Below are 20,675 nucleotides of genomic sequence, written 5' to 3'. Positions count from 1 at the left end.
GTATCCAAAATCAAAGATGTGGAACATATTCTATCAATCATTTGGTAACTAATGCAATTAATGTCTCTTCCATGCCCGTCTTGAACATAAAAACTAAATAATAAATAATCAACACTCCTAATGCTCAGATTGTTTGTCATCGTGCAACACAACTAATAACACCATATAGGAAAAACATAGAACTCCTTTTGTCATAAGACACTGTCAAACATCCAAACATACTATCCACACTCATATGTGTCCACACTTGTTTATCATCACAAAATATCCTCCAGGGATACAAGAAACTTTGGATAGAAATGTTTCTTATCTTTGTATTCAAGTTAGCGTGCTTACTATTTTGATTCGATTGCAAGTGACGAGTCGTATATTTTAGCTGAAACGCGCATCTGTCGTAGCCAGTTATACGCCTGGTATACTTGATAAGTGTTTGTTCCAGTGGTTGCTTCTGTCAGTGTTAAAATGTAGTTGACTTAATCCATTTATCAGTTGAATGCCATAACAAAAAAACCATCAACCTTCGGATGATAATTCTTGATCATGAAGTACTTCTGTCCAAGGATTATAACATTCCACGAACGTTTGACAAGTTACTGATGCCTACATTTTATTCTGTCTGAAAAACTTTAACCTTAAGTTAGACTATCATGATATAAACTGCATAAAATAAACTACTAAGTACACATATCAATAAAAATATGGGAAAATGTATTGAAAATAAATAAAATAGGATACTGTCGTTTGATCTTGATTAAATATGTGTCCCAATCAAGGCTTTTAAAAAACCAAATGAAGGTTGACAAAGTTATATTGATGTCTTTAAATCTTTAAGCTAGGATTTTATTTAAATATTTTCTATTAAAAACGAAAGTAAAACACAGACAAATGTAACCGCATTTATTAAATATTGCTCTGGATACTGTCTTTGATGTAACAAGGTTTATGTCCAAATTTATAATATACCATAAATGCAATTGCAAAATCAAAAGCTCAAAAACATGTAAATGACTGATTTCATAAACTCATATTAAAGAAAAGATATAACTAAAAATTATGAATTTATTAGTATGCGTGAAACAACTCCTGAAGAAATACCGTTCTTGATTAATTATATTTTAGTTATCGATATAATTTAAACCATTCAAACATGTATTTGTGGTCGGATATGTCAAAGCCAGCCGCAGGTGCTCGTTGAAATCATTAGCCGACAGGATATATCCTTTACATGAAGATGTAAATGAGTAACTAGCACTGTTGTTCTCCCTGTAATTAAAAAAAGAATCTTTTGTCAAAGCAGAGGTTTGGAAATAATAAAAAAAAGTCAGTAATGTAAAATTCCCCATGCACAATATATATAAGTTATGATTATTTTTGCTTTTGGGTTTGTTGTCTTGTTGCGCATAGTCGTTTCCGTGTTGTTCCTTTTCTTTTTAAAACTTTCTGGTTGGTATTTATCTTAGTTTGTGGCAATGACACTTTAGTTTTTATCTAAGTCTTTAGTTTTCTATGTTGTGTCTTGTGTACTATTATTTATGTGTTTGTCGTTTTCTTATTTAGCCATGACATTGTCAGTTTATCGATCTATGAGCTTGGCTTTCCCTCTGGTATCTTTCATCCCTCTTTTATGAATGCAACTCCTGTAAGTCCATTTGTTAATTAGCTCTTGGTAGATTTAAGTGTCATTAACCATAGTACTATCATTTTGATTTGATCATAGTTAAGGATGTTATGGGACCCTGCACACTTCATTAAAGAATAATAATGACACACTGAGAACGAACTCCTCTGATGTCATTTGACAAGAAGTTCTTGAGCTTGGTAAAATTGGTCGCCATCATTTGCTGTTGACCATATAATATTTCGTTTTACTAGATCTTACTATTGTTCCCCAACTGCTATGCGATGTAAATCGATGGTTCGTTTTATCGTACAAAAAACGTGTAATATCATTTTATCGTAAAACAAATGGAATCGTCTTCACCCTGTTCATTGGTATTTAACAATATTTCCAAAATAGTTCGACAACTCCTAATTAACCTACCTGTTTACGTCAAGAGATATTGACGTTACCATTGCTACACCTTCACTGCAGATATACCATTGAATGAGACACTTTACAGATGATAAAACAGAATCTATCTTGTGTTCAATCACAGCAAGTTGTGAAATCCTGACCGAAACTGGTTCTAAAAATAAACGAACATGTAATTTAAAGCAGCACCTGCATACGGGATATATATCTCCCTATTGATACGATATTCCCGTGCTTGCATTTCCTATCATGATCTTCTTGATAGAGGGTTGCTGCTCACAAGGAAGCTATTAAGCAAGAGTTCTAAATGGTGAAGTTGAAATCATCCCTTCGTAAAGACGCCATCACGATTTGGTTGACCTTTATGGAATAACCGTTTCACAAATGATATCGGATATGTTCACCCCTAGTTTTTGGTGGGGTTCGTGTTGATTATTCTTTAGTTTTCTATGTTGTGTCATGTGTACTATTGTTTGTCTGTTTGTCTTTTTCATTTTTAGCCATGGCGTTGTCAGTCTATTTTCGATTTATGAGTTTGACTGTCCCTTTGGTATCTTTCGTCCCTCTTTTAAAGAAGTACTCATTTTGATTATATTTCACACCAAACGTTGAGCACCTTAAGTTTATCTTCTGATCCAAAGACATATGTTAGCCTTTTTAGTCGTCAAAACGATGAAAAAAAATCATATAACACTTATTTACAACTCCTCGTCAAATCAAATTTCTTAATTTGTCGTTTAAGTTACATAATTATTACATACCGTTCCAATGTACTAAGTAACTTTTCATGAATAATAATACGGGTAAGTTTTTACTATACTGTATTACAATCGAGATATTTTGAACAAAATGTGCAACCGGTTACATTAGAATAACATATTGTGTCCGAAATTAATATGTGTAGTTAGTTTACGCAATTATTTTGATATTTCATTCTATGTCATATGAACGTTTTGGAAGTGAAATTCAAGTAACTTTATTGTAGATTGTTGATTATTCTAAAGTAAAACATTGTATATGTTAAACATATGTTGTTCAACTGTTAATCAATACGTGACATTTTAATAAATAATGTATTATCATTATATATACCTTTCCATAAATTATCCGTTACACATTTATAGCATTATATGTGCATAAAAAGTCGTGTACTTCGGAAAATATTGATTTTCCATTTAACAAAAAGGAGTTGCTTTAAACAATTGTACACAATAATTACCTGCTTTATTTGAAAACAATTGAACATTAACAGATCGTTTAGTTTTCCAACGACATCTATATCCTCCTAACTGGTTTTGACAGTAAGAACCGCTTGGGCATGTGTTCCACATACACTCATCAATATCATGTTCACACTGACGACCAACCCAGCCACCAGTACAATGACAGTAGTATCCATACTGAATGTTGACGCATGAGCTGTTGTGATTACACGGCGAGGATGCGCACCAGTCTATTTCCGTTTCGCATGTTTTCCCTGTATATCCTCTGTCACAAATACATGTAAAGTTTGTATTTTCGTTGATACACGAACCACCATTTTTACATGGGCTACTATAACAAAAATCGAACGTTTCACATGTCTGTCCAGTGTAAGTGTTGTTACATACACATGTGAATTTAGAATTTCCATTTAAACATATACCAGAATTGATACATGGATCTGTATGACAATAGTTGTAAACAGAGCAATTTTTGCCTTCCCACTCCTCTGTACAGATGCACGTGTAATTAAAGTTGTGATTTAAACACGTCCCATTATTGACACATGGAGATAACTTACAGAAATCCTCGTACTGACAACGATCTCCCCTCCATCCAGATCTACACTGACAAGAATATCCTAGATTATGCTCCATACACATTCCTTTATTTAAACAAGGTGAACTATTACAGGGGTGAAAGTGGCACTTGTAACCATCAACCTCGTTTGTACAGTTTTCTAACGAGTTACATGGATGGTTAAAACAGAAATCTTGTTTCTCGCAATATTCACCAATCCGTCCAGGTACACAATGACATATCGGCCCGTACGAGGTATCAGTACATGATCCACTATTTGTACAATTCATTGTCGTACAATTCACACACTCGTAACCACTGATAGTATTTACACATTTGTAAGTTGAATTACATGGATTATAACTACACTCATCAATATCAACAGAACAGTCATCGCCCTCCCAGAAGTCTGTGCAATCACAACGATACGATCCGTTAGTATTTACGCATGTTCCATTATTACTACATGGAGACAACAGACATTCATTGTTATCTCTTTGGCATCTTTTTCCTGTCCATCCTTGTTGACAGTTACATAGATATCCAGGAAGTGAATCAAAGCATGTACCATTGTTTAAACATGGGCTGCTACAACAAGAGTCAACCCTTTCTTCACAATGTCTCCCAGTCCAATCATCTGTGCAGTTACACGAGTAATTCCCCTGTAAATTTATACAGAGTCCACTATTTTCACACGGATGAAATATACACTCATCTTCGTCTTCATCACAATGTATACCTTTCCAATTTGATAGACATTGACATATATACTCATCTCCATTTACAACACAAGTAGCATTATTACGACACGGAGATGTGTCACATGGATCTACACGTCGGTCACATTTATCTCCAGACCATCCTTTATCACACATACAGGAGAAATTACCATCGCTATTGTTACATTGTCCATGTATACCACATGGGTTATATTGACATTCATCTATGTCTATTTCACAGATGGAACCTTTCCAACCCGGCTCACAATAGCATTTGAATGATCCGTTGATATTATTACATATACCTTTATTTTGACAAGGGGAGGAATCGCATTCATTTACGTCAGTTTCACATCTATTTCCTGCCCAGCCGTCATGACAAGCACACACAAATCCTCCTGGAATATTTATACAGCGACCATTGTTCTGACAGATTTCTGTTATAATTGTATCATTTATACTGATGCCATTTTTACATTCGTCCTTATCTTGTTCACAGTTTGGACCATTCCATTCCTTAGGACAAGAGCAGATAAGATTTTCATTATGATAAAAAACATGACCTCCGTTTTTACAAGGATTCAATACTGTACGTCCTACGGTGTCATCGGGTAGTTCACAAACAGACCCTTTCCACCCAACTGGACAATAACATAAAAAGTTATTAGAATTTCCAAAACAAATTCCTGAATTGTTGCATGGGTTATTATAACAAGGATCTCGTACTTGACATGTATCCCCAATCCATCCTAATTTACATACACATTTTAATCCAGTGTTTAACATGTCACATAAAACTGCATTCCGACAGAGATTATCGCAGCCAGTTGTATTACTATTATTCTGATGAGTTATTTGTGAGTCCGTCTGAAATTTACACGGATGGGTAGAACAATGATTTACCTCAGTACAGAAATCTCCATGCCAACCCTTTTCGCAGGTACACAATGGTTTATTACGACTGACTTTACAGGTTCCATGGTTATTACAAGTATTATTATGACATATTGTTTCTGTTTTACATATTGTACCATTCCAACCATCAACACATTGACATGTGTAACTTTTACCTGAATTTCTGCATTTCTCCGAAGTTTTACATGGATTATTAGCACAATGATCAACCGTAGAACATGTTTTACCTATCCAACCTTTAGTACAACTACAAGAGAATGTGTTTCCATTATTTCTGCAAGTACCTTGATGTTGACATGGATGACTGGAACAATGATCTATTGTATCACACGTATCACCACACCATCCTTTACTACATGTACACACAGGTTTATTATTACTGACTGCACATCTACCATGACCATGACATGTATTCGAATGACATTGTGTTTCCAAAAGACAAGTAGGTCCAGACCAACCATTTGTACACCTACATTGATAATGTTTTGCTCTGTTCAGACACTGACCCCCGTTTTTACACGGAGTCGATACACAGTGATTTATCTGTTCGCATCTCTGACCTATCAATCTATTTAGACAATAACATACGTATGAAGATTTGTTATTAGTACAATTACCGCCATTCAAGCACGGGGAACTTGCACAAAAATCTTTCTGTTCACATGTCTGTCCAAGATATCCAGATAAACAAGTGCAAGAAAACCCGGTTCCTTTGTTTGTACAATGTGCATTATTAAGACATGGATGACTTGAACAGTGATCTAAAACTTCGCATGTATTTCCGATCCATCCTGGTTTACATTTACACAAGAATTTACCTCCCTTATTTAAGCATTCCGCTTTATTTTTACATGGATTAGAGAAACAGTAATTTTTCGTTTGACAATTTTGTCCAGTCCAGCTAGTGTGACAGGCACATGTGTACGATGTACCATTATTTGAACATATTGCACCATTTTTGCAGGGTCGACTTGAACAATGATCCCTTTTATCACAAGTAGTACCTATCCACCCATTAGAACAAGAACAAGAAAATGTTCCTCTATTGACTGTACATGTGCTGTTATGATTACAAGGTGAACTGGCACATTGATCCTTTTTGTCACATTGTCTGCCTACCCATGGCGATGGACATGTACAAGTGAACGTCGGTCCCTTGTTTGCGCATGTGCCTTTGTTATGACATGGAGTACTAGAACAATAATTCCACTGCTCACATTTTTTTCCGGTATATGCATTACGACATTTACATGAATAAGAGTTTCCTGTATTGACACAAGATCCGAAATGCTGACAAGGTTTTCCCGAACAGAAATCTGGACTGCTACAATTCTTCTCAGTCCATCCTTTCGTACACACACATGAGTATGTATTAGCTCCATTTGAACATGTACTATTATGCTGACATGGAGAACCGGAACAGTAATTTCTAGTACTACAGTTTTTCCCGGTCCAGTCAGAAGGACACTTACACTGGTAAGTATGTCCGTGATTTTGACACCGACTTCCATGCTGACATGAGTTAGTGGAACAGTAGTCATGAACATCACATTTTGTACCTGTCCAGCCTTTGCTGCATGCACAAGAAAATGAAGTCCGCCCATTTGTGCAGTGACCATGCACACATGGCGATATTGAGCAATAATCACGATTTTCACAATTATTACCAGTCCACTGCGTGGTGCAATTACATGTATGTCCTGTTGCAATATTGTTACATTTCCCTTGATTCTTACAAGGATTTATGCTGCAGTGATTAATTTGAGAACAGTCAATTCCAGTCCAAGCTCTATTACACAAACATTTTCCGTGGCTACATCTTCCTCTTCCATTACAGTTTTTAGGGCAATGCTGAATTGTTATATGTTTCGTTGTAGATGTGGCCTGAGATTTTGTTGATTTCTGATGAGGACTAATTTCACATCTCGTTCCTGAATACCCAGATATGCATTTACATGAAATAGTATTACTGCTTCCAGGTTTACATGTAGCTCCATTTTTGCAGGGATGACTATCACATGTCTCTGCTATATCACATTGTTTACCGTAAGTTCCAAGCGGACATGTACAGTGGTAACTACCGACTGTGTTGGTGCAATTTCCAGAATTACATAGATTTGGTGCTGCTATACACTCGTTTAAGTCAGTCGTACACAAATGGCTGGTCCATCCTAAAAGAAAATTTTTTAAGTTGTGAAATATACGATAGGTAAAATTGACAGTTGTGCACATTTGTTAATCTAACGTTGACTTTGGTGTGAATTCACGGTGGGTATGGTTGTCCTGCGAGAGAACGTTCTGTGTTGGTGATTTGGTCCTGACGGGTGCTGGTGATCAATGAAAAAATGTAAACAAAGACGAAAATGATGATTTTTGACGTTTTCACTCATAAAAAATGGAAGAAAACAGTTGAGATTTTTCAATTTTGTTTCTTATGGGTTCATATATAAACCATTAAAAAGTTGACCCTCTAAACTGTTTCAGTAGCGTAACTCAAAAATGCTCATTTTCAGAAAATCTAGAACTGAAAAAATAAAACAAAAATGCTTATAGAGTCCGCTTTCTATACCGCAATCCACACGACAAAACTATTTTGTGAAAAAACATTGCAATTTATTAAAATTTAGCATTTTCTCAATTTATCCATGTCCTGATACTGTGCTGGTGGGTCCTGTCATTGTGCTGGTGGGTCCTGATACGGTGCTGGTGATTTTGGATAAGAAGTTGGTCATATTTGAAACAAATGTTACAAAATCAATAAAATTGGGCAGATAATTTTGTCAATAGGATCTATGACTCCTATTTTAGCTCTTGTGCAGCCATTTGGCTGTTTAATATGTGTTTTCAAATGATCGTTACTTGTATTACATAATTACATAAAAGGGCAACATCTTTCGTCCAATATAAGATAACCATATATAGTATCTAAAATAAGAATACTTTTATTAAGATATTAAATGCCCCTTACATTGATGCTTCAACAATGATCAAAGCCCATGCCGCATAGACATGTTTCTTAGCGCTCCGCATACCCCTCCCCACTTCCACCCAACCAACCCTCCTCATTTCCTCCTTCATTGTTACAGTGGTGTACCAACACAACAATTTATCACATAAAATAATAACACAAAGACACACATTATTGAACAACGAATGCTCGCAGGTACTGAAAGCTAGTTCAAAGCCGCATTTTCAACTAATAGATAAACCATGTTCTCATATACAAAAATCCCAATCGTGTCGATTAAAATAGTCTCAAAGCTTAAGTTCACATTTTAATGTTTGATGAAGCAGAACTTTAAAAGTGTGCAGTGAATCTTGTGCTCACAACAGTTATTGTCATAATTATATTTACATAAGACTAATAAAGGAATTAAGAAGATACCAAGAAATATTTTACAGTTCAATTTAATGATCACGAATGGAAGGAAATGGTACGGAAGTTTACATAGAACAAAAAGAAATTGATAGTATTTTTTGGCCAAAGACTTAAATGCTTCTTTGCATTATATAGTACAGCTCTTCTATAAAAGCATGCAAAGAAAAACTTTGATTGACTTGTTTGCTATGTTTGCTTGGATGTTTTCAAACAATAGGTATGCGGAGTTTCAATACATACTGGGATTTGATTGGACAAATACAAACTGACAGGAATTGAAGTTAATGTTTATTATCCAAACAAATTCTAGTATATAGTAAACAGACTACTTACCTGTCGTTTACAAACATCCAAACAATCATAGCAAGCAATTTGATCAATAGTTTGCTTTCAGTTTGCATATATTTATTGAAGAGCTGTAAATTCTAAAAAAAAAAATTCTTGTTGTCGTAGATGGTTAAATCCTCAACAAAATCTCAATAACTTTGTTGGAACGAATAAAGGTTTTAAATCAAATTTTCGTGGACATTTTAGCTTCCACCCTGACGAGGCATGTTAGCTGTTCGTATGCTGTTGCACCTGACGCACGGAAACTTTCACATTTCCATCTTCTTTTCTGAAATATTTTACCCAGCTCATACTTGACAGGATTGTTATCCTAGTAAAAGATGTAACCAATGAATTGAACACAAGTTAAAAATTCCACAATACTATATAATTCATTTTATGTGTCAATTTGTTCGAAAAAAGTCGAAAAGAAGAGAGTTTTTTTAATGTCATGATTATCTGTCGCTTTCTAGATCTATGCTTAGCATTTATTTCAGATGACATGGACTCCTCACCCTGGTGACCCTGCTGCCTTTCATAACTTTATCCGTATGCATACATTAATAGATAAACAAAAGGCTGCAACTGGTATTTTTGTATTTAAAATGATTCGTTGTAACGAGAATATTTGTGGTGAATGGAAACTGTGGGGTCAAAATCTTAAATTGCTTATAAATGTTGCTGGACCCAGTTTCGTTATCTGATCTGAATTTTCTGAAATGTGCAAGGTAGATAGACATCGGCCTTTTGATTTATTTTACTCGGTAAGTTTTGCCCTAATTGCTTGAACTTTTGCAATATTAAAGCCGATTTCAATGAGTGTGTAGACAAAGGGAATATCTTTGGTTATCTTGCTTGCTGAACAGAAAAGTAATTGTTAGGTTATGTAAACTACCCTACTTTAAGAGTAGACTAGTCCGACAAATGACACATCTTTCTGTCTGTAGGACCAGGCTACTTCGAAAGGAGGGTAGTATACATTTTTGTATCTTACCTAACAATGACTTCACGGTTTAGCTAACAAGCAAGCTAACCAAAGATATTACCTTTGCCTACATACTCAATGGAATCGGCTGTAACTAAAAACTCAATACATTTTAACAGACAGTGGTCATGTTTGTTGATGAATATTGTTTTTCCTAGATTCACTCTTGAAAAATCATTTGGTAACATTTGGTCAAGTAATTTCAGAAAAGATCTTTTTGTAATTGCGGACACCAAGACAATACATGAACCTCACACGACCCCTCGAAAACAGGTGAGCTTATATATGATTTTATAGTGATTCGGGTTGATAACAAGTTGAAATTAAGCCAGTTTTTTGTGTGTGTAGATTTGTATTGTTTTATAAAAAAGAAGTGGTATGATTGCAAATGAGACAACTATCCACAAAAGACCATAATGACACAGACATTAACAACTATAGGTCACCGTACGGCATTCAACAATGAGCAAAGCCGATACCGCATAGTCAGCTATAAAAGGCCCCGATAAGACACTGTAAAACAATTCAAACGAGAAAACTAACGGCCTTATTTATGAAAATAAAAATCTATATTATTGCTCTCCATTTTTATGCAAAACCTTTAACATTTTTATTTTATGGGTTATTGTTGAAGGTCGTACGATGACGTATGGTTGTTAACACATACTCCCTTTGGTTTCCTATGAAAATTTGTCCATTGACAACAAACATACACATCATCTACTTTATATAAGAATTGTAAAAATTACAACGTAGTTTGGTGATCTTGCAAAATGATCGTAATCCCGAAAATCGTAAACATATTTTCTTATCTTAAAACGGGGCAAGAAGGGTTCCATTAACAGGCCAATAAATAAGAGTGTTAATTTAAAAAAAAAATAAAAAAATAGGGGTATTTTTTCTCTCATAATAACAGTAAACAGATTCACAACAATGTCAATTACAAGAAAGCAGACAACAGTTAATTAGTCAATAACAGTACAGCATCAATGATCTTGAATATATGCCACTTTTAACTAAAATATAAAGGCACAGAACCAGGACATAGGAGCACAGAACCAGGACCGTTTTTCATATCACCAGCACAGCGTCAGGACAATTCCGACCTTGAACGACTTTTGCAATATAATATTGTTGTAATATACTTTTCATAGTACTTATGACGCATCAGAGAAAAATTAAGCAACAAAACAGTCGTTTTATTGCCGTACTGATACAATGTAAACAAACCCACCAGCACAGAATCAGGACCCACCAGCACCTGACAGGACCAAATCACCAGCACAGAACGTTCTCTCGCAGGACAACCATACCCACCGTGGAATTATGGCTAAGGAAAGCCATGTAAAATCTGGAGACATAGTATTGCACTCTGATTTAGAGCAACATATCTGTTAACGAACCCAAATGTATAGGTAATTTACTTTTAACGTTGTGTTTTGAATGAATGTAGAATTTATATGCAAGAAAATATTATCAGAAAATAATGAAAAGAAGATGCCAAGAAAGCAATAAATAACGATGACAAACAACACTATGGCGAAAGGAAAGAAGACTAACAAACAACATTTAATAAAACACTTCATAGAAAACATTGATTGAGTAAAAGAACAACACTGAAATATAAGGTAAACTTAGTAGATTGGAATCCACAAGTGACATCTTTCGAGCTGTTTATTTCAGCTGAACATTTGGATATAAGTAACTAGGGGGTACCTTAATAAGAAAACATGATAGGATTGTTGACAGAAATAAATAACCGCAGTAATATTGTTGATAAGTTGATATAAGCAATCATAGGCAGCCGTGCATATATTGCACATAATACGCATATATAAAAATGAGTGAAATTGGACATTAAGCTTAAATCATAGGCAATAGGCTAACACCTTCACATTAAGTATTTGACTTTCCATTTCTATGTAGCAACATTCCAGCAGCGCCTGCATACGGAGTAAATACCTCCCAATTGATACGATATGCCCACGCATGTATTTCTTATCATGATTTCCTTGGTAGAGAGTTGCTGCTCACAAGGTAGCTATTAAACCAAGTGTTCAAAATGGTATATTTTACGGACGCCATCACGAATTAGATGATCGTTCTGGCATAACCGTATCGCAGATAATATCGGATTTGTTTCTTTCGTCGTTACTTCAATCCCCTTCTTTTTCATGAAAGTTACCTACCGAATAAGACCATTAACCGGGCTTGTAATAACATGAGCAACACGACGGGTGCCACATGTGGAGCAGAATCTGCTTACCCTTCCGGAGCACCTGAGATCACCCCCAAAATTTGGTGTTGCTCAGTCTTTAGTTTTCTATATTGTTTCTTGTGTACTATTATTTGTCTGTTTGTCTTTTTCATTTTTATCCCTGGCGTTGTCAGTTTATTTTTGATTTATGAGTTGGACTGTTCCTCTGGTATCTTTCGCCCTTCTTTAATACAATACGTTTAACTTTGGAATTTTGTTTTTATATTCCGAATACATTTACATTCGTTAAAATATTCTTTATGTTTAATATTTTAAAAATTATATTCCAAAAATTGATATAAATTCATTTTATTGATCTTTAATTGTTCGTATGCAAAGCAGAACTTATTCGTATTTCTCTGTGGTATTGCAAAAATAAACAAGTAAATGTGTCTAATAGAAAAGGGGGAATTGAACATTCGTTCTCAAGTTATTTCAAAACAATTCGTACTTAACTAATCGACCCGTTTTGAACTGGACACAAATAGACAACTGTCAATTCTTAATCTGGATTCTTAGTATGTAAGGGAGAACACATTTTTTTTAACCTTTGTGGAATACAAATATGAATCTGGGTTAATAAAGCTTATATACCCAAGGCATAAAAGTACAATGATCATTTAGAAATAATAAACTTTTGGCTCCAGAAAAGTAGCGCAGCTATAGACTAAACCAACTAAAAATAGTTTGCATGTTTACCAGTAAAGTTTTTAAAGACTGGTTCCCATAATTTCTTAGGTAAACAAAAATGTTGAGGAAAATTCTAAAGTTTATGTTTTTTCTAGACATGTCAATTCTGTGAAGATTCACTAATCGAGTATTCGTTTGTTTGATCGAGCGATACTCGAGTACTCGCTCGGTAAAACATTTTCAAAATTGAAACACAATGATACCAATTTTTATTTTGGATCGTTGACTTTTGAACTGGAAATCCTCAACATGATTACCTATGACTAGATAATAGGAAATGTATACCATAATTAATATCTCATTTACTGTATGAACTAATTATATGTAAACTGGCATTAATCTAATCAAGTAATTAATTAATATCTATAGAAAATGATTACTCAAACAATAGTATTTGGGAACCGTAAAAAAACCTACATTAAATGGACAACACAAATGTGATGATTCGAACTTACTGATGCCTTTAATCATTTCATGAGGATCGAGACAGGGTGTAATGAATTCGTTCTTTTTGAGGAATATTGTTTCTGGGACGACGCGATTTCTCAACATTGTTAGGTATAACAGTCCTATCGATGAGAATATGTGCTCTGACGGTACAGAGGTTGGGAATGACTAAGATTCGATAAAATAGGAAGAATTTCCGTCCTTGGTATGCTAAGGCTAACTAAGATAGCTCTACCGAAAAATTGTTAATTAAAGGTAAACATAACTGAAAAAGGATAATAATGTAAAAGCAATGTGTATAAAAATGAAAAATGATAGAGGTAAGAGGTTGATTGAAGGCCTACATGGTGTAGACGCAAAATATAACAGTTAACTCAAAAACTCAAAATCTAAGCAAAGAAAAAATGGCGTCCTTTAGTGAGGCATCGTCCGAAAAAAAAATTAATAACGTAAAACAAAACAATGACAATCAGTAGGACTGTTCACAAAACATTTAGTTATCTAACAAAGTTCAGAAATCGTCTCGTCCCAGAAACAAATTTCTTGCACCCTACTTCGGCCCTCGGGAAAAGTTTAAAGGCATCAATAAGTTATAATCATCACCCCTTCGTTGACCATTATAACCTGAAATTCACACTATCAATTTCTATGTTCAGTGGACCATTAAATTGGGGTTTCAAATCTAATTTTGGCATTTCTGTTAAAAAGCACATATCATAGGGAACATTTGTATTTAATTTCAAGTTGATTAGACTCCAACGTCATAAACAATTACTTTTATCAAAAACGTTAACCTGAAGTGTGAGAGACGTACGGACGGACGAACGAACGGACGAACATACGAACGCAGACACAGACCATAAAACATAATGCCCCTCTATTATCGTAGGTAAAGCATAAAAGTGTTGTGAATAAAGTTGCCAGTGTATTCGAAGATGGGTTACGCCTGGAAGATATACAAGTGGTCTCAGCTGCACGAAAGAAAACTGCAAATAAAAGAAGCATGGTGTTGTGGTAGTAAAGTTACAGTCATGTGCAGAAAAACGTAAAGTGATGGAAAGAAAAGAGAGCGGAAACAGTCGAGAAATTTCCAGGACGTTTTTATTGGAAATGATATACCGAAAGCACAGAGGCTAATGAAATCGGCATGAATAAGCTAGAAATGTGAGTTACAAGAGTTTGTATAACATCAAATGATAATCATGTGTTTAAGGTAATAATTCCTGTCATAGTTGGTAAAAGCGATGTCAATTAAGTAATGGTTCAAAAACAGCAAATAGGAATTCTGAACATGGTAGAACAGATGTCGTCAGAGGTCGAAATAGTAAAAGAAAAGCGTATTAGGTAAAATGTTGATTTTGGAACTTTAATGGCTTGAATACTGACTGCAAACGGGATAAATATAACCTTTTAATCGACCTAATCACACACTTTTATCTGCATACAGTCAGACTGGCGGAAACACACTTTAGAGGAATTTATTGAATGTATATAAATGACCATAACCGAAATATTATACACAAACGTGCGAAACGTGGATCGGGTGAAGTTGGTGTTTTAGTCAGGAACGACTTTGCTGATAAGTTTTTAATAGAAATTGTCAAACGCAGAAAAAATAGAATTATGTGGATTCGATTTACTGAAAAAATAACACATGAAAATACCAAATGAACATTGAAAATTAAGTACGACATACAAAACATACCTTTGGGACTTTTTATAAAATTTGGAGGAATTAAGAAATATAGAAGATAATCAAAAGGAATTTTGGAAGAAAATCAGGAAAATTTGAGTAGGAAACAAAAAGCAAAGTATTCCAATAGAAGTAAAAATGATAGATAGTTCAATATGTACCGATCCAAAAATTGCTTTAGATAATTGGGAGTGTGATTTTCCAAATATGTTAAATTCTGGAAATTTATATGAAGGTACCGAAAATGATGCATTATAACTGATGATATTCTTGTTGATAGTGAAATAACGAGTGAAGAAGTTCTCAATGTTTTAAAATTGTCAAAAGCGGGAAAATCTCCTGGTTGTGAAGAAATTTCGATCGCTGTAAACGCCCTTTCTTTTTTAGTCCTGGTATCTATGATTATTTACAACCACTTGGTCGATGCCACTGCTTTTGGATGTTTATTTCCCCGAGGGTATCACAAGCCCAGTAGTTACCACTTTTTGTGCTGACATGAATTATCATTGATATTGTTATATTTATAAATTAACTGTTTACAAAATTTTGAATTTTTTGAAATACTAAGGCTTTTCTTCCTCAGACATAGATTACCTTAGCTGTATTTGGCAATACTTCGTACTTTATTTGGCTTTTTATTTTTTTTGGATTCGAGCGTCACTGGTGAGTTTTTTTGTGGACGAAACGCGCGTCTGACGTATATATAAAATTTAGTCCTGGTATCTATGATGAGTTTATTCTCAAGTGTTCAATATCTGTTATAATATCGGAGCTATAGAGGTATAATCACACCGATAACAAAAAGTTCCACTTCAGATCCGCGAGACCCGGTGTCTTATAGAGGAATAATTTTGGTGTTAACTTCATATAAACTGTATTGCGAAGTAAACTGTAAAGCTTGATGAACTAAATGGTGTTGGGTCTAGACGTTGTACTAATCCCTCAAATATTACTGATGTCACAGTGCCAGCTGATGCCCTAAGTGATCACTATCCCCTTAGCTGCACCGTAAACAGATTTACTAAGCTTATCAAGGATAAATCTGGTTCGCATTTAGAGATTCAATACAGAAACTTCAAAACATTTAATGAAAAATTATTCTTAAAAGATTTGTCTGAACAACCATTTAATGTTATACATGAAATAAGTGACCCAAATGAAGCAATTAATGTGTGGTATTATCTTGTTATTAATGTTTTAGATAAAATGCCCCTGTTGTAACCAAACGGATAAAAAATAAATATCAACCAGAGTGGTATACAGATGAAATCTGTAAATCAGCTCACCAGAGAGATTATTATCATAAAAAGAAAGATACGGATAATTATAAGAAATATCGGAACCTAAGAAATAAACTGATTCGTTCTTCAAAATCTAAGTATTTTATGGAAGCCATCAATAATGATAAAAACTGCAAAACTCTATGGAGACATTTAAAAGATCTTAACTCTACAACGGGTCACGATATTGATATGATAACATACGAAAATAAGAATCTTACGGATAAAATTGACATTGTAAATTGCTTAAATGATCACTTAAGTTCAGTGAGAAAAATTTATTCCACATCACCATTCTAATTTTGAATCAGAGAAAATAAACAATTATGTGAAATCCAAAATTAATGGTAACACATTGTTTTCACTATACACTGTCACAAATGCTGATGTCTTTAAATACCTCACAGATATTAATAAATCAACCTGGACCGATGGAGTTGGCCCAAGAATATTAAAAGTATCAAAACCAATAATTGTAGATTCTTTTACTCATATTATAAACCTTAGTTTATGTACAGGTATATTCCCTGATATTTTAAAGTATGCAAAAGTAACTCCAATTTTCAAAGCCGGTAATAACGATGATCCTAACAATTATCGTCATATTTCGATTTTACCTACAGTGTCCAAGATTTTGATAGGACTGTGTTTAAACAATTGTATTCATTTTTAACTAAATACAAACTATTAGTACAACAACAATCTGGATTTAGAGAAAAACATTCATGCCATACAGCATCAAAATAATTGACAAACGGTTACAAGAAATTTGACAAAGGCAATTTTACTGTTGTTTTATTTCTAGATTTAAAAAAAGCATTTGATACTGTTTATCATTACATCTTATTATCGAAACTTAATTTATATAAATGTGATGACCACTCTGTTAAGTGGTTTTCATCCTATCTCTCAAATATATTGCAAAATGTTAAAATTGGAACAACTGAATCAGGATACAATAATGTAACATTTGGGGTCCCACAAGGTTCCATATTAGGACCTTTATTATTCTTAATCTATATACATGATTTCCCGTTTAAATTAGAACACACAGAGTCTGAATTATATGCAGATGACACAACTTTGTATATATCGTCCAAATCTATTTCAAACTTAAACGTAATTGAATGGTGTGCTAAAACAATATGATAATAAATAACAAGAAGTCCAAATCTATGCTTTTGGGATCTGAGAGAAAACTTGAGAATTGTAACGATCTCTTGTGTGTATTATCGCAAAATCAAACTGCATTTGACAATGTGGAAGTAGAAAAACTTCTTGGTATCCATATTGATAAAAATCTATCATGGTCAATTCACATAGGTAAAGTATGCGAAATATTTTCAAGCAGATTATACCTGCTTAAAAGATTAAAACGATACTTACCTCGTAAAGGTCTTATTCTTTTTTTTTTTTTATAAAAGTTATATATTACCAATAATTGATTATTGTTGCACCATATTGGGTTTTTCCGCAAATGCAACATTGAGCGGATTCATAAACTACAAAAGCGCACAGCAAGATTAATTTTGAATAAGCCTTTTGATTATCCATCAATATCAATGTTTAAAGAACTTAATTGGATGGCCATTTTTACTCGGATAAAATATTTTCAAGCCATTTTAATGTTTAAATGTATGCATGGACTCGCACCAGATTATCTTACAAGTAAATTTACTGCGTGCAGTGATCTATATAGTTATTCTCTTAGGTCAACAACATCTAGACATTTTCATATACCAAGGCTAAAGTCTGAATACTTTAAAAAGACCTTTAAATATTCTGGCCTAATCATTTGGAATAATTTGCCAAATGATATAAAGGATTTAAGACATTTAGAAAGCTTTAAGATGAAAATGTGCTAATCTCTTTATCACTAAACAAAATGAGTAGACAAACGTTTTTTAGGACATTCTTGTCATGCTAGTTCTACAGTCTGTTTTCATGCTTGTGTATATATATATATTTGTAATACATATCTATTGATTATTGTGATATATGCATTGATTGTTATATGAATTATTCATTTAAATGTGTGAAGGTCATGTGTGAGATTAACAATTGTATGTTAAATAAAGAATTTATTATTATTATTTATTATTATTGATCATTTGTCATCAATTTCTAATGTGTTTGACACAAGAAAATTTGTAAACTATCAACTTTTGCAGCTTTTATTGATTTCTATGAAACATATGATAAACCGCTTTTTATTATTTTATTAACTTGAGTCAATAGGAATTAGTAATAAAATGTTGAATGCTTTAAAATCTTCAGACCATAAAGTACAGTCATGTGTTAAAGTTAATGGGAATTTAACCCACTTAATTGATGTAAATTGTTATTAAATGTACCAGAATTATAATTTTATACGCCAGACGCGCGTTTCGTCTACAAAAGACTAGTCAGTGACGAAGTGCTGACTTCTGGGATTGTGATACCCTCGGGGACGAAACGTCCACCAGCAGTGGCATCGACCCAGTGATGGAAATAATTATCAAAGGTACCAGGATTATAATTTCATACGCCATACGCACGTTTTGTCTACATTAGACTTATTAGTGAGGCTCAGATCAAAATAGTTATAAAGCCAAACACGTAAAAAGTTGAAGAGCATTGAGGACCCAAAATTATAAAAAGTTGTGCCAAATACGACTTGGGTATTAATAAAAAAAAGAAGATGTGGTATGATTGCCAATGAGACTACTCTCAACAAGAGACCAAAATAACACAGAATATAGCAACTTTTTGTGAACGTACTGCCTTCAACAATGAGCAAAACCCATACCGCATAGTCAGGTATACAAGGCCCTGAAATGACAATGCAAAGCAATTCAAATGAGAAAACTGACGGCCTTATTTGTGTACAAAAAATGAACGTAGAACAAATATGTAACACATACATTTGTAAACAAACGACAACCACTTAATTACAGGTTCCTGACTTGGGACAGGCACATTCATACAGAATGTGGTGCAGTTAAACTGGTTAGCGGGATCTTAACCCCCTAACCCTGGACAGTGGTTTAACAGTACATCATAGAACGAACTATAAAAAATCAGTTGAATACGCTTAACTCATCAGATGGACAGACATCATCTTGCAAGTTTTGTAACAAGAAATTTATAAAAATGACCATATAATTGATATTCATGTGAACACTTAAGTGCTGACTACTAGGCTGGTTATACCTTTGGGGACGAAACTTCCACCAGCAGTGGCATCGACCCAGTGGCATAAACTGTTATCAAAGGTACAATGGTTATAGTTTAGTACGCCAGATGCGCGTTTCGTCTACGTAAGACTTGTCAATGACGCTCGATTCGAAATAGTTATAAAGCCGATTTATGTGGTCTAAAACCAGAACGTGTTATCGCTCATTCTATTCAATATCTTTATTAATAATATAGTAAATGAGGTTAAAAGTTTAAATGTTGGTATTCCGCTAGATGAAGAAAAGTAGGTATTTTGCTATACACTGATGATATTGTTTTATTTGGTGATAATGTATTATACTTATACAAATGCTTAGATGTTTTACATATGTGGCGTTATAGAAATGATATTAGTGTGAACTTAGATTAATCTAAAATTTTCTTTTTAGAACACCTTCATATCCAAAGTCTATTAAAAAGTGTATGCTTGGTAATGATAATATTGAAATTGTTACACAATATAATTACCTTGGTTTATATCTTACAGATTTTTTGAATTATGATTTAATAGCAAAAGCTATTGGTCCGAGACAACAATTGTCGCCCCTTGATTTTCGTTGTCCACGAATATAGTCCTTTGTGTTGGCATTGGGTTACTTGCCATTAATTTTTTTACCCCTTCCAAATTTATTTCTCCATAATTAATGCCTCAAATTGCAATTAGGTGGGTGAAATTACACTGTAAAAAATTGTGGGTCCAGAATTTTAAAGGAAAGTAGTGATTTGGTCCAGCTGAAAAAGGTTAAAAATTAGCATTTTGGACGCTGTCAAAAGATTTCAAGACGCCCTCAACATAAAATTGTCCATATTTTGAGTTAGAGCCGATGAAGTTTTCTATAATTTTGATATAATTTGTCCCAAAATTAGTACAACACACTGTAAAAAATTCATTGAGAAAGCGCAGGCGGGATTTTTTAAATTTTCATCTATGTTCTAAAAGAAATGCACTACGA

General features: G+C 33.9%; 1 protein-coding gene across 1 annotated transcript in view; it reads right to left on the bottom strand.

Annotated features, from left to right (window-relative positions):
* Window positions 1-1,041: 1,041 nt before the first annotated feature.
* The window catches only part of LOC139511137 (fibropellin-1-like), a 28,502-nt gene continuing 8,868 nt past the window's right edge, over window positions 1,042-20,675 (bottom strand). The window contains exons 3-5 of the mRNA XM_071297710.1: window positions 3,252-7,619; window positions 2,042-2,186; window positions 1,042-1,263 (exon numbers count right to left, since the gene is read on the bottom strand). Of these exons, the coding sequence (XP_071153811.1) occupies window positions 1,116-1,263; window positions 2,042-2,186; window positions 3,252-7,619 (4,661 nt within the window). The 3' untranslated portion in view covers window positions 1,042-1,115. The remainder of the gene's footprint in view (window positions 1,264-2,041; window positions 2,187-3,251; window positions 7,620-20,675) is intronic.

The sequence above is a fragment of the Mytilus edulis genome, chromosome 2 (assembly GCF_963676685.1).
Source record: "Mytilus edulis chromosome 2, xbMytEdul2.2, whole genome shotgun sequence".
Classification (NCBI taxonomy): domain Eukaryota; kingdom Metazoa; phylum Mollusca; class Bivalvia; order Mytilida; family Mytilidae; genus Mytilus; species Mytilus edulis.
Note: the sequence above shows the minus strand (reverse complement) of the source record. Positions and strands in the feature narration are given on the sequence as shown.